The sequence below is a fragment of the Cebus imitator genome, unplaced genomic scaffold (assembly GCF_001604975.1).
Source record: "Cebus imitator isolate Cc_AM_T3 unplaced genomic scaffold, Cebus_imitator-1.0 Scaffold39, whole genome shotgun sequence".
Classification (NCBI taxonomy): Eukaryota; Metazoa; Chordata; class Mammalia; order Primates; family Cebidae; genus Cebus; species Cebus imitator.
The window spans coordinates 8,730,452-8,744,309 of record NW_016107354.1 but is presented as its reverse complement, the minus strand read 5'-3'; the positions used below and the strand labels follow the sequence as shown (position 1 = coordinate 8,744,309).

At 43.9% G+C, this 13,858-nt stretch overlaps 1 protein-coding gene across 2 annotated transcripts in view; it reads left to right on the top strand.

Moving 5' to 3' along the window:
* The window catches only part of CSRP3 (cysteine and glycine rich protein 3), a 20,419-nt gene extending 7,839 nt beyond the window's left edge, over positions 1 to 12,580 (top strand). The window contains exons 2-6 of one of the 2 annotated variants that reach the window (XM_017525894.2): positions 2,745 to 2,884; positions 6,862 to 7,030; positions 8,655 to 8,787; positions 9,922 to 10,015; positions 12,237 to 12,580. In XM_017525894.2, the coding sequence (XP_017381383.1) occupies positions 2,773 to 2,884; positions 6,862 to 7,030; positions 8,655 to 8,787; positions 9,922 to 10,015; positions 12,237 to 12,313 (585 nt within the window). In that variant the 5' untranslated portion in view covers positions 2,745 to 2,772 and the 3' untranslated portion in view covers positions 12,314 to 12,580. The remainder of the gene's footprint in view (positions 1 to 2,744; positions 2,885 to 6,861; positions 7,031 to 8,654; positions 8,788 to 9,921; positions 10,016 to 12,236) is intronic. The other variant, XM_037737549.1, reaches the window with a different exon arrangement.
* Positions 12,581 to 13,858: the final 1,278 nt, after the last annotated feature.

Here is a 13,858-nt window from a genome sequence, read left to right as displayed (position 1 = left end):
CTCCTGCCTCAGCCTCCTGAGTAGCTGGGATTACAGGCACACGCCACCATGCCCAGCTAATTTTTGTATTTTTAGTAGAGACGGGGTTTCACCATGTTGACCAGGATGGTCTCAAGCTCTTGACCTCGTGATCCACCCGCCTCGGCCTCCCAAAGTGCTGGGATTACAGGCTTGAGCCACCGCGCCCGGCCATGCTTCCATATTTTAAGAAACTCTTATTTATTCATTTTAGAGGCAGGGCCTGGCTCTGTTACCTAGTCTGAAGTACAGTGGTGTGATCAGAGCTCACTGAAGCCTGAGCTCAGGAACTCCTGAGCTCAAGCCATTCTCCTGCCTCAACCTTCTGAGTAGCTAGGACTGACTACAGGAGCATGATACCACACCAGGGTAATTTTTTTTTTTTAGTAGAGACAGGGGTCTCACTATGTTGCCCAGGCTGGTCTCAACCTCCTGAGCTGAAGTGATCCTCCTTCCTGGGCCTCCCAAAGTGTTGGGGTTATAAGTGTGAGCCACCATGCCCAGTCCAATGTTTCCTTTTTTAAAGTTCTTTTCTAAAACTTTACTGAATTAGCAGAAGATACTGCTTTTATAAGAGGAAGGATAGGATGTTCCTGGCTAATCTCACAGTTTTTCTAAGCAGGAAGAGCTCTCTGGGGGAATATTTAGATAGAAACATTCCTTCTAGCACTAGTGTCAGGTTCAGTGGTCTGTTTGCTATTTACTTTCTGTTTCTTAGCAAAAAACTGTCTTTGTTCTGAGACTGTGAGATACAATCTGGACCAGTTGACACAGGAGGGTTTAGTGTTAATCGTCAACTATTATAAGAAGGTGACTGGCTTCCCAGAGGGGAAAGTGAAGGTCAGAAGCAGCCACTCAGAATGGCTGGTTAGTGCTCTGTGTCATGACACACCAGACTTCTCAGAAACTAGAGGATCCCAGTGAAAATTCAGCTCCCCTGGGCAGCTGAATTTCAGAAATTTCATTTAACACCAATGGCTTATTTTAGTTCTGCTTTGAGGAAACTGAAAACTTGGATTCATACTGAAAACATATGCAGATGAGAGAATTGTTATTATTTTATTTATTTATTTTGAGACAGAGTCTTGCTCTGTTGCCCAGGCTGTAGTGCTGTGGCACAATCTCGGCTCACTGCAACCTCTGCTTCCTGGGTTCAAAGAATTCTCTTGCTTCAGCTGCTTGAGTAGCTGGGATTACAGGCGTGCACCACCACACCCGGCTAACTTTTGTTTATGCTGGGCACGGTGGCGCACACCTGTAATCCCAGCACTTTGGGAGGCTGAGGCGGGTGGATCACTTGAGGTCAAGAGTTCACAACCAGCCTGGCCAACGTGGCGAAACCCCGTCTCTACTAAAAATACAGAGGACAATTATTTTTTAAACTGGTTTTCTTTGGTTAATATCTCTTAAACGTAATTCTCTGGTGAGGAGACAATGACAGTCCTGAGGCTGTGGCCATCAGCAGCTCCTTGCTACTGAATGTCTCCAAGGGTGCAGGAGGACACGTCAGCACCATGATCTAGATCCTACTGAACACTGCAAACTCTGTGAGACCTCCTGCACATCATGTCATTTGATTCTCTAAAGAACACTGAAGCAGCAAGGAAAAGAATAACTGTATAGGTGGGAAAACAGGTATAAAAAGAAGCTATATAATTCATCCTGATATGCACAGCAGGGGGAGGGGAGCTCAGAAAGCAGAAAGTAGGTTTCCAACTACTGACCTAGTGTAGTGCCTATATGTCTGATAGCCTGGGCGATGATATTCTTAAAAAGGAATTTATGGATATGAGGAATAACTCTGAATGGGAGATTTTATATATTATTAATATATATTTTTCTCAGCAAGATAAGCTAAGAATTTGCTACCCAAAATGTAGCCCACTGCCAGTAGCATCAATATTGCCTGGAGTCTGTTAGAAATGCAGAATTTCCTGCGTCTCCCCAGATTTACCAGACCAGAATCTGCATTTAGCAAGGTTCAAGTTGATTTGAGAAGCTCTTAGCTAGACAAGTAGAAAAGATCATTTTCATAGATGATTCCCACTTCTGATGGAATAATTTTTTAAACTTGAGATGGAAAAAAATAATAAAACAATATTTGTATATACTTTTTTTTTTTTTAGACAGTCTTGCTCTGTTGCCAGGTGCCAGGCTGGAGTGCAGTGGCACGATCTTGGCTCACTGCAACTTCCACCTCCCAGGTTCAAGCAATTCTCCTGCCTCAGCCTCCTGAGTAGCTGGGACTACAGGTGCACGCCATCATGCCCAGCTGATTTTTGTAATTTAGGAGAGACGGGCTTTCACTATGTTGGCCATGATGGTCTTGATCTCTTGACCTCATGATCCACCCACCTCGGCCTCCCAAAGTGCTGGGATTACAGGTGTGAGCCACCGCGCCGGGCCCTGTATATACTTTTATGTACATGAAATTAGCCTATTCATTCCTTCCCAGAGCCCTGTAAAATACGCAGGAATAGATGTTACTGAAATTTAACAGGAAAAGAAACTGAATTCCCAAGTGGTAAAGTGATCACCCAAAGTCATCTAAGTGTCTGAGCTTATTCAATGACTAGCACACAGTAGCTATTTGCTAAATGAATGAGTAAATGAAAAACTAAAAGAAAAATCGGGCTGGGTCCTGGTCTTCAGATCACTGCACTGTTAGAGATTGGTTCACTCCTAGAGCCATTTAAATGCAGGATATTTGCTTTATGTCCTCTTAGACTTGACCTTGACCAGATAGTCTTCAAGATGCCAAACTGGGGTGGAGGAGCGAAATGTGGAGCCTGTGAAAAGACCGTCTACCACGCAGAAGAAATCCAGTGCAACGGAAGGAGTTTCCACAAGACATGTTTCCACTGCAGTGAGTTGGGTAGACACTCTGGGGGCCCCTCAGCATCTGGACAGCATCACAAAGTCCACATTTAATCACACAAACACTGTATGTCAGTGGTTCTTACAGTGTGGTTCCCAGGACCAGCAGCATCAGCATCACCTTAGAACTGGTTAGAAATTTAACTCTTGGGCCCCACCAAGAAAAGGATGGTACTCTCCTGAGCACCCTTGCTTCAACCACTTGCCCAGCTCAGAGGCCATTCATTTTCCTGTAGCTCAAAGTCAGAACAAACTGGCCTGCCACTGCTCTCTGCAGGGAAAACCTTGACCCCATGGTAACATTGACAACATGTGACTTGGCAGAGAAAGGAATCCAGCACTTATCTGGAGCCAGGATGGATTTGGCTATCTGTGTTGCCCCTTCTGGTCAGCTGTGACTGAAGCCAGATGTGACTGGTCTTGCCTGAGAAAGAACCTATGTCAGGCAGTGGGGCAACACATGCCAACTCTGTATGTAAGAGTCAGAGAGGGAAGCATTTCAGGGCCTAGGCACCAGTAACTTCATGAAAGGAATCCTGACCATTACCCACCAGACACTGACTCACAAATGTCAAAAATAAGGGGAATCTTGAGACCTCATGGTTCTCTGGGAGTCTGATGCTGCCTGACTCATGTGACTTTGGACAAGTCATTTCTCACGTCTAAGCCCAGGTCATGTGCATCTGTAGTAGAGCCTTGTACTTGCACCTCTACCTTCAGACTCCATGTCCAGTAGTCTTTGACATGACTGCATTCTACACTGTTTCCTGGCAGCTAGTCCGGTTTGAGAGAAAATTGGCCTTGGTTTTGAAATGGCTATTCATCTTCTCTGCTTCCCTCCAGGAGGTCTGGCTTAAGGGCTAGCTCTGCTGGATATCTGGCAAGCCCCCTCCATGATGAGTCCCCACTGCCATGCCAGCACATTCTCATGCTTCATCTGGTAGCTGCAAGGTATCCATGCAATTGTAAAGAACTCAAAGGGCTGGACTCCATCTATTGGGAATTTTGTCCAAAGATAGCCAGAGTTCTTTAAAAAAATAGCAGGAATATTAGAATGAATACTAGAATTAGAGTAAAAGGGACTTGTGTTTGAGTCTGGGTTCTGCCATGTGCTAACTGAGATTTGGGGCAGGTCATTTCACCATGGGGAGCCTCAATTTCTCCATTTATAAAATGAAGATGGTTATACCTACTGCACAGGTTGCTACAAGGAGAAAACTGGGGGTCTCGATCTGGAAATCCAGCCTTCTGGGCCTGTAGTCCCCTTTGACCAACTTTGGTAACTGAGTGGCAGCAGGGAAGTGTAGGGAAGCTTTCCATAGTAGGAGTGTCTTGTCTTTCCAGCTAGCAGGAAGATGCCCTGTTCAAAGAGCAATTGTGGAAGAAATTTGAGCATTTTTCGGTATCTTCCTTTTAACTCTTTGATATTTCCTGAGAGTTCGTTGATGGGATGAGGATCTGAGCAGCATACATTTCAGGAATGATGGATATTAGAACCTCAGAGAGGGGCATGCTTTTCTATATTAGTACCACAAGATAATCACCTGCCCACAGACAACTCTGTAGCTGCTGAAAATAGCATTCAGAGACACAGGGTCTACCTTACAGTGTGCCCAGGCCAGTGTTCTCCTGACTTCTAGATAAATCTGCATAATTAAATCTCTAGACTAATTATGAAATCTAGAAAGTACGTTTGCTGTCCAAAAGAAATAAATATAATGCAAGCAACATATCTAAATTTAGATGTTCTAGTAACCATAGTTTAAAAATGATACAAATAAACAGATGAAATTAATTTTTAAACATTTAATTTAACCCGATTGTATCCAAAACATTATGATTTCAATATACAAATGATCAGTGAGATATTTTACATGATTTTTGCATTTGTGCTGTTTGAAATCTGATGTGCATTTCGTGCTTATAGCATAGCATACGGCTGTGGCTATAGCACTGGACAGCACAGTTCTCCTTTGTCTGTGCACAAAAGCTCATCAGAAGCCAGGGAGTGGCTACAGAACTGGCCAGAGCACAATAGGGTATAGGAAGTCTTGGAATGATGGGAATGAGCACTGTACTGGGAGTCAAAACAGTTGAGGTAAGCTGTGGCTCTGCAACTTACTATTCTGTAACTGTGAACAAGTCACTGATTTACATTGACACGTTCATGCATTCATTCATTCACCCACTCAACAAATGTTTACAGAGGACTAACTCCGGCCAAGGCCTTGCGCTAAATTCTAGGAATATTAAGACAAAACATCCTTGCCCTCAAGGAACTCAGAGTCTAGACTATCAGCAGATATGCAAACAGTTGTTGTGGAGGTTGGTAACTGACAGTAACAAGAAGGTTGGAGACAAGTATATACCTTCTATGTCCCAATATAAGGCGGTCTCTCCCCAAATTCATCTTCATAAAAAATGTATGCCTTGTGTTTAAAGCTTTGTAAAGTCTCTTCTGCTATAAGACATTCTTCCAAATATTTTATTTACTGATTTAAACTTTTTTTTGGTATAGATGTTGACACCTACAATATTGACAGAATTGTCAAATAAACTCCCAGAATAAACTCCCTTGTCCCACACCCATCAGCCCCTGCCTAATCCTACCTCATCTACAACCTTATCTTCTTCCTCCACTCCCATATTCAATTACTTTTTTTTTTAACTAGAAAATATCATTTGAGAAAGGCATATTAGCCTGAAATAACCTCATTCAATGCTGGATTGCTTATAGGGATCGTTTGATGGCACTGGTTCTTTTTTTTTTTTAAAGGCAAATACATTTAATGCACACATATTATATTCCTAGGGATATGATCTCACTATTATGAGCACTGAGTATCACTATAAACAATCTTTAAGAATCATTATTGCAAAGCAATGTAGCAAGTTGTTACATTGTGGAAATCCTGTATCTTTTTTTAAAAAAAAATCTTCCCTAATGCTATGCTAATAGGTCCTTATTGTTGAGATGCAATTTCTAGGTGACAACCTCCTACTCAGGTATAAAACAGAGCTGCCTCTCAAAATTTGCAGACAGAAGTGAAGGTGAGCTGCTCAGAAAAGCTGAGTCAACTGCCCCCAGAAATGATTCTCGTGGTGAGGGAGATACTGATGTTGAAGATGCAAAGACAGAATTGGAGACAATTATTCCCTGAATTTATGTGAGATTAGAAAATGTAACCTTTCCAACTCAATATATTGTTGATTTATGTTACTAAATTAAATATTATAAGTAGATATTTGACATTTTATTTATATCTTTAGAAGTTTCTTTTTAAGTTTGCAAAATAAATCTTTCTATAAATCCTCTCTTTGGAAAAATGAGGGCTTGATTGCCTTATATTTGGGGATACTTTACATTAGATAATATACAGTAACCAGGAGCCTTGAGCCAATAGAATCATTAGGTGTTAATAAGGCAGGTCTACCCCTTCCCTACCTCTTCTGTTTCCAGAATTGGACCAAAACTAGCCTCAATGGCAATTGTCTGCTTGAGTATCACAATGTCCTTCAAAGGGTATGGTAAGTACAGAAAGTGCTCAATCCTGATTCTTATATGATTAAGAAAAAAATAAGTTTCTCTCCTGACTTAACCCACCCCCTGCCAACACACACACACACACACACACACACACACACACACACACACTCTTCCCTGATGTCATTTGGGAAGACTCAGGGATGCAGTCCTTAGTAGGTCTGAGACTATATACTTCATTCTAATGCTGGCTTCCAACCTTTTCCAGCTGGGAACCATTGAACCCAATTTCCTCATCTGTGAGATCGGGACTGACTTGGAGTGTACAACTCAGGACAGATGCTCTGGTCAGGAATCAACGTTGTGTTCTTGGCTTAGGCATCCCTAGTGCTGGGTCTCTGGCCCTGAGCATGGCATTGGCAATGCAAGGAAGGGGACAAGGATTTCAGTTCTAATCCCATGACCCTTCCTTTTCCTGGCAGTGGCCTGCAGGAAGGCTCTCGACAGCACAACAGTTGCGGCTCATGAGTCAGAGATCTACTGTAAGGTGTGCTACGGGCGCAGATACGGCCCCAAAGGGATCGGGTATGGACAAGGGGCTGGCTGTCTCAGCACGGACACGGGCGAGCATCTCGGCCTGCAATTCCAACAGTGAGTTACTGCTCTGCTCCCCCTTGCTTGTTAAAGTCTCCAATTATCAGGACAGTTCATTTTGTTCCCATAGCAACGTTTTCTGGAAGTGCGAGAATGGACTCTATTGTTGACTTGCCAACAATAGCAATACTCAGTCTGACCAAGTTCGAACAATGTGTCATCTCTCCAAAGACTCTCTTTAAATTATCTGCCTTTCTAAAGGGCAATTACTTTTACACCATGGTTCTTGGTTTGCATGTCAAGAGAAAACCCAGAATGTACAGATGTTCCATTGTTTGACCTTTGCAAAACTGCATGGAGTCTCTTTTCTTCCCCTTTGAGACTTTCTGTGTAAATCACATAAATATGGCAGGGAAGCAATGGCCATTCTTTGTGTGCCTGTCACGAAAAGATTTCTTCCCTTGGATTATAAAAGGACTAATGTCCACATGGCAGGGAGAGTGTGTCTGCAGGGTTGGGCTGTGCTTCAGAGTAAAAAATCAATCATGATTATTCTGGGGGTTCCCTGGCTGCCTGTTGCCAGTACAGTGCTAGAGTTCCTACCACATCATCCTAGGGAAGCTGGAATATCATTCTGGCCATCTCTATCCACCAGTCTTTTCCCCTGGGTCATTTTCTTGAAAATCACACTGACCTCCAGCCCAGAACTGAGAAAAGTCCGATGGCCACTGGCCTGACTCTACTGTCTGGCCAGCTGGCCTCCAGGCTCATGAGGCTCTGCACTGGGACTGGCCAGAAAGGCCCAGCCCACCCAAGGAAGTGTCCCATGGAAGGCCTCCCCCAGGAAGCATTTAGGCCACCTGAGAAATCAGCTGATCCCTTCAAAAGAGAGTAAGCCATTGGAGAGCCTGGAAAAGTGGAGGAATATGTGGTTAGTCATCTTAGACTTCTTTTTGTTATTTTTTCTTATTACTGAATCTAAGTGGGAGACTCTTGATAAGGAAGAAAAGGTGATGCCAACTGCATTCTCTGCCCTCACTAAGTGAAGTTCACTTTTCAACATCAGGGCTTCCTACTGATGCTGCACAAAGAGTAACAAGGTCTGAAGACCTGGGATTTCATCCTAGTTCCATCTGTCATGAGCTGCCTCGCCTTGGGCAGTCACGCTCTGATCCTCACTCTCCTCCTACCAGCCCCGCCAACTTTACAGGGTTGTGGTACAGCTCAAGTGATATAATGTATAAGCAAACACCAAAAGATACAAACACATGAGAGGCTATTACTTTGCCTCTATTTTGGACATTGTTCTCCTGAGACAGGTGACCCTTGGAGGCAGGATGACAGCCTGGCTTGTGATGAGGAATGCTTCAGCTCATGGACCGTGGTTCATCAGGAACCTAGAACATTTGCTAAGTGCTTCACAGCAAAAGGGAAAGCTCTAAACTCTTTTAAGCTAACATTTATTAGCCCTTACTACAAGCCAGGCGGGCATCATTCTAAGCGCTTTACATGTGTCACCTATAGCCCTCTCAACAATGCCGCGAGAAAGACATCATAATTATCCCCATTTTCAAGATGAGGAGTCCAAGGCTCAGAGAAGTGAGGTCGCTTACTCAAGGCCACACAGCTTTTGTACTGTTTGCCAAGGAAGACCTACATTTCATTCGTCTATTTCCAACAGGTCCCCAAAGCCTGCACGCTCAGCCACCACCAGCAACCCTTCCAAGTTCACTGCCAAGTTTGGAGAGTCCGAGAAGTGCCCTCGATGTGGCAAGTCAGTCTATGCTGCTGAGAAGGTCATGGGAGGTGGCAAGGTAAGACCTTCTGTATGAGCCAGACAGAACTTGCTCGTCTCCACCAGACCATTTGGGAGGAATGAGAGAAAAATTGGGAACTGCGAGCAGCTGTCATTCTTGCTAGCTCTCAGAACCACTTTAGAAACCACGCATCCTCAGCCACTTCCCCGGCCAGGGCTGCCATCTGCATTGTCCTTTGAAAGCTGGAACTGGTGCAGTTTGATGCAGCAAGCATTATTCTACTAGATGGCAGGCACTCAGCTAAAAGTTCTGCGATACAAAGCAAAGACCCCCCTACCCTCCAGTATCAACAATCCCCCCAAAAGATGTCAGCCCCAGAACCCCCCCACTGCCTAACTCAGCCTATTGTTGCCATCACAACCAATGGATACAGCAGACACCTCACAGTAGCGAGAAACATCCTCACGAACATCCTGGCTCTCAGGAAAGTCATCAGATGTCTGAGACACTCATGCATATGTTCTCTGCAAGTTCCAGTTTCAGGCCCAAAGCCTGGGTACTCACCAAAGGAGTCAAACTCGAGGAAAGATAAAAATTCTGTTTATACCACATGGTAGGAGGAAGGGTCATGGAAAGCATCTAACTTCAAACACAAGGGCAGGCTCCACCCTAAGATGGCCAGTCAAAGACACAGGAGAAGCCCTGGGCTGTACCTGGTAGATACGCAGATGTACAGGAAGTTGGAGATCTAGAACATCTAAATTATGCAACCCTGCCACTAGAATTACACAGAGGAGTTAAACAAGAGAGCTAAAACAAGGTTGAATTCCCTGGACAATTGCCTGATTTCTTTACTGTTTTCCTTCTTTATGTTCAACATAAAGCCCAAGTCCTTCTCTGACCAGTTCTTTCCTTGGATCTTTTTGGCCTGGGGAAGCTCTTTCCTGTTTACTCTGAAGGAAAACATATGCAAATCACCATGACAAATCCATTTACAGGCTTCCAAGAAGTGCTGGCAAAGGCCATAGCATCTCATTTTCTCCAAACCCCTGGAGAAATTATGGGGGCCCATTAGGTAAGCAAATGGTTAAGACAGTGTCACTCCTCTGGATGCTGCTGGTCAGGGACTTGAAATGGAAATAGAATGTGTTGCCTGCCTCACTAAATATGCAACTCTTCTGTGCCCCTCAGCCTTGGCACAAGACCTGTTTCCGCTGTGCCATCTGTGGGAAGAGTCTGGAATCCACAAATGTCACTGATAAAGATGGAGAACTTTATTGCAAAGGTGAGTGATCCTGGAGACTTTCTTGAAATATGTTGTCCTAAAACGGCCCTTGAGAGGGGAAATTATGTTCACACCTGGAGGTCTTCCCATGTCTCCCAGGAGGTATGGCTGCTCAGTCTGGGCAGTGTTGGGTTCTCAGGATAGGGAGCAAAACCACCTAAGGGGAGGGAATCTCCCCCCAACCCAGCTCTGGTCCTCTCCATCAGAGCACCTGGCAGAGACCAGATGCTTTCAGATGCTCAGTGGTTCAGAGAAGTGAAGAACAGGGGAGAGAGAGGAAGAGGAGGAAACAGCACCCTGCCTCTGGTCTTGGAAGAGGCCTCAGGCAGGGACAAGTAACAGCATATCCCCTTGCAAAAATTTAAACACCTTCTGTTCACCTGAGTGGCAGAGGGGGTGACTGGAGGAGGGTGAACTCAGTTCGGCCTCAATGGAGTTTATCACAACATATCTCTCTCCCTTCTCCCTACCCGCGCTGACAGTTCTGTTGCTCATGTTGTACATCACTTTAGTGATCATAGGGATGAATCTGGTTTACCCTCGGTCATCGTGGCTCTGCCCCTCACTGCCTCCATAATCCCTTGGTCTTGTGGAGAAATAGTAGAGGCTTAGCTCCTTCCTGACACTATCAAAGGAAGGGATGCATGAGGGCCAAGGCGATGTGTCCTCCACCCCTGAGCCTAGGCCTATTCTATTGCTTAGTGGAGCTTCATCACTTAATAATGGTGTCTCAAGAATCTCCAAAGGAGTATATTGGAATGAAGTGAAAAGAGCGATGGTACGGGAGTTAAGAAGGAAGATTTTATAAATCAAAACTGTAGGTTGCTGTATTAGTCTGTTCTCATGCTGCTAATAAAGACATACTCAAGACTGGGTAATTTATAAAGAAAAAGAGGTTTAATGAACTCACAGTTTCACATGGCTGGGGAGGCCTCACAACCATGACAGAAGGCAAAGGAGAAGCAAAGTCACATCTTACATAGCAGCAGGCAAGAGAATGTGTGCAGGGAATCTGCCCTTTATAAACCATCAGATCTTGCAAGACTTATTGTCATGAGAACAGCACAGGAAAAACCCGCCCCCATGATTCTATTATCTCCCACTGGGTCCCTCCCACAATATGTGGGGATTATGGGAGCTACAATTCAAGATGAGATTTGGGTGGGGATACAGCCAAACCATATCAACTGCCAAAGCTTTTCCCATGATGACACAGGATGGGAACTAGCCCACTATCTGGCAGATGATGGTTGCCATCTCCTGGCAGTAGAAGACGTAGGGGTCCTTAGCATTCATAGCTCATAATATCCTAAAATATCACTGAAGTCAATAGGGAAATTAGCATGTAAATGAATAATTGCATTTCAAAGTGGAAAAAAAAAGCTTTAGTAGAGAAACATTCACAATGTAGTCGTCTAAAAAGAGGAAAGGAACCAACTTAGGGTGATGGGGAAGGCTTCTTACAAGACACACTTCCCCTGGGGCTTGATGGGTGAATGTGGGTTTGGGAGGGAGCACTCCAGGAAGAGGGATCATCGATTATAAAGACACCTAAGCTGGGACATCATGGTTCATTCCAGGAACTTAAAGTGGTTCTGTGTGCCTGGAATGTAGGAAGGGAGGCAGAGGCGGGAGGCAACAGGGGACGAGGCTGGGCAGGCAATTCAGAGGTCACTGACTCAAATGAGAACATGTCTGCAAACACATTTAGTTAAGCGTCAAGAAGTTTAACAATTTTTATTAGCAGATCTAAGGTAAGTATTGTTCAATTTATTTAAAAGTTAACTTATGTATAAATCTTTTTTTTTTTTTTTTAGATGGAGTCTTGCTCTGTCATCCAGGCTGGAGTGCAGTGGTGCAATCTTGGCTCACTGCAACCTCAGCCTCCCAGGCTCAAGCAATTCTCCTGCCTCAGACCCACCATTAGCTGGGACTACAAGCACATGCCACCATGACCAGCTAATTTTCTGTATTTTTAGTAGAAACAGCATTTCTCTATGTTGGCCAGGCTAGTCTTGAACTTCCCACCTCAAGTGATCTGCCCACCTCGATCTCCCAAAGTGCTGGGATTACAGGCATGAACCGTGCCTTGCAAACTTATGCATAAATCGATCAAAAGGATGTCTCTAATAATTGAAAGGACTGTGCCCAGACAGAAGGCCCTGAAAACATGTTGCTAACCAATGCATTGTCTCTCCCTTTATCCTCTTCTCATTCACAGTTTGCTATGCCAAAAATTTTGGCCCCACGGGTATTGGGTTTGGAGGCCTTACACAACAAGTGGAAAAGAAAGAATGAAGAGGTGCACCATTTCTCAGATTTTTTTGCCAGCTCAAAGCATTTGCCAAGTAACCCTGCAGAGATGGATACCTTTCCCCAAACAGCCTCTCCTGTGTAGTTATACATTATTTGTTTCTCTTCAGAAGTGATCATAGCCTTTACCCAATGTTAGAAGAGGCCTTTGGAAGAAAATTATTTAAAGTTTAATTTGTAACAAATGCTTTATTATTTATAATACTTGGAGTGGGAAGAGGCAATAAATAAATGTTTTAGTGCTATCTTGTATGGCTCTGGATCTTTTCTTTGAAATAGAATTGTGAAAAAACATAAAGTTAGTTCAAACAACGAGCTGCAGAGAATGTAATAAATTTGATGTCAACTGAGAAAGGAGCGAGAAGGAAGAAACAATGGGCAAAGGAAAGCAGTCTCTCAGAATCTGTCAGCTGAGTGTCTTTCCAGTTACTGCTAATGGAGAAGAAAACAGAGGTCTGGGAGAAAATAGAAAACATGATAGCAAAATCTAAAAGGAAAATCAAAACTAATAAAATTGCTGAAGAGTCAATCCTTTTGTCCTATTGTGGGCTTTGTAATGTTACACCTTTCTTGAAAACTCAGAAATGACAACAAAGTGTGGCATTTGCCTCTATTATAAATGACATGAGGATGATTTTCTTTTATTCTAGGACAATTCCCTGGGGTTTGGCAATTTTCTTAAGATTTCTGTGTCAAATTGCCAGCCTCGCAAATGAAACACAGCCGATTAGAAATGCCTCTCCCTGCCTCTTCAGCAAGTTCTCGGCCGCTCAAGCACTGCTTGGGCTTCTGCTTTCAACAACCACAGTGCTTCTCCTAACACTGTGCAATTCTGAATTATTTGGAACACATGAAAGCAAGTGAAAATCTAGTGATAAGAACTGTAGAATACTTGGCTAACTCATGGGTTTTTCCATGCTCCAAGTCCCCTGGAAAAGGCTTTCTTTGAAATGAGCATTTATTCAGTGCTGCTTATGTAGTGTCTTAGACAAGGTCCTACATGAGGTCTAAAAACAATATATGATCTTGGTACTGTGTTTGGGACTTCCAGGCTTGTTAAGGGGTAAGACACATTTGAGAAATGACCACAGGACAATGCAACCTCCTCCTCCTCTGCTGCATTTCACGGTTACTAGCCCCATCATTCATCTACCCAGGAAATCTGAAGCTAAAAACTTGCCCATCCTTAGCTTTGCTCTCTTCCTCACCCCACCTTGCCTCACACCTCAATCCTCCTGGATTCTAACTCCAAAATGTCTCTAGAATACATCCCCTCCATCCCTCTTTTTAGGATGTGTAATAGTCTGCTAGAGTTGCCATAACAAAGTACCACAGACTGAGTGACTTTATAGAAAGGTATTGTCTCACATTTCTGAAGGTGAGACAAGGTGAAGTCTGAAAGGCTGAAGTCAGATCAAGGTGTCAGCAGTGTTAGTTTCTTCTGAGACCTCTCTCCTTGGCTTGGAGATGGCTGTCTTCTCCCTGTGTTTTCACATGGTTTTTGCTCTGCGGTGTGTGTCCTAATCTCTA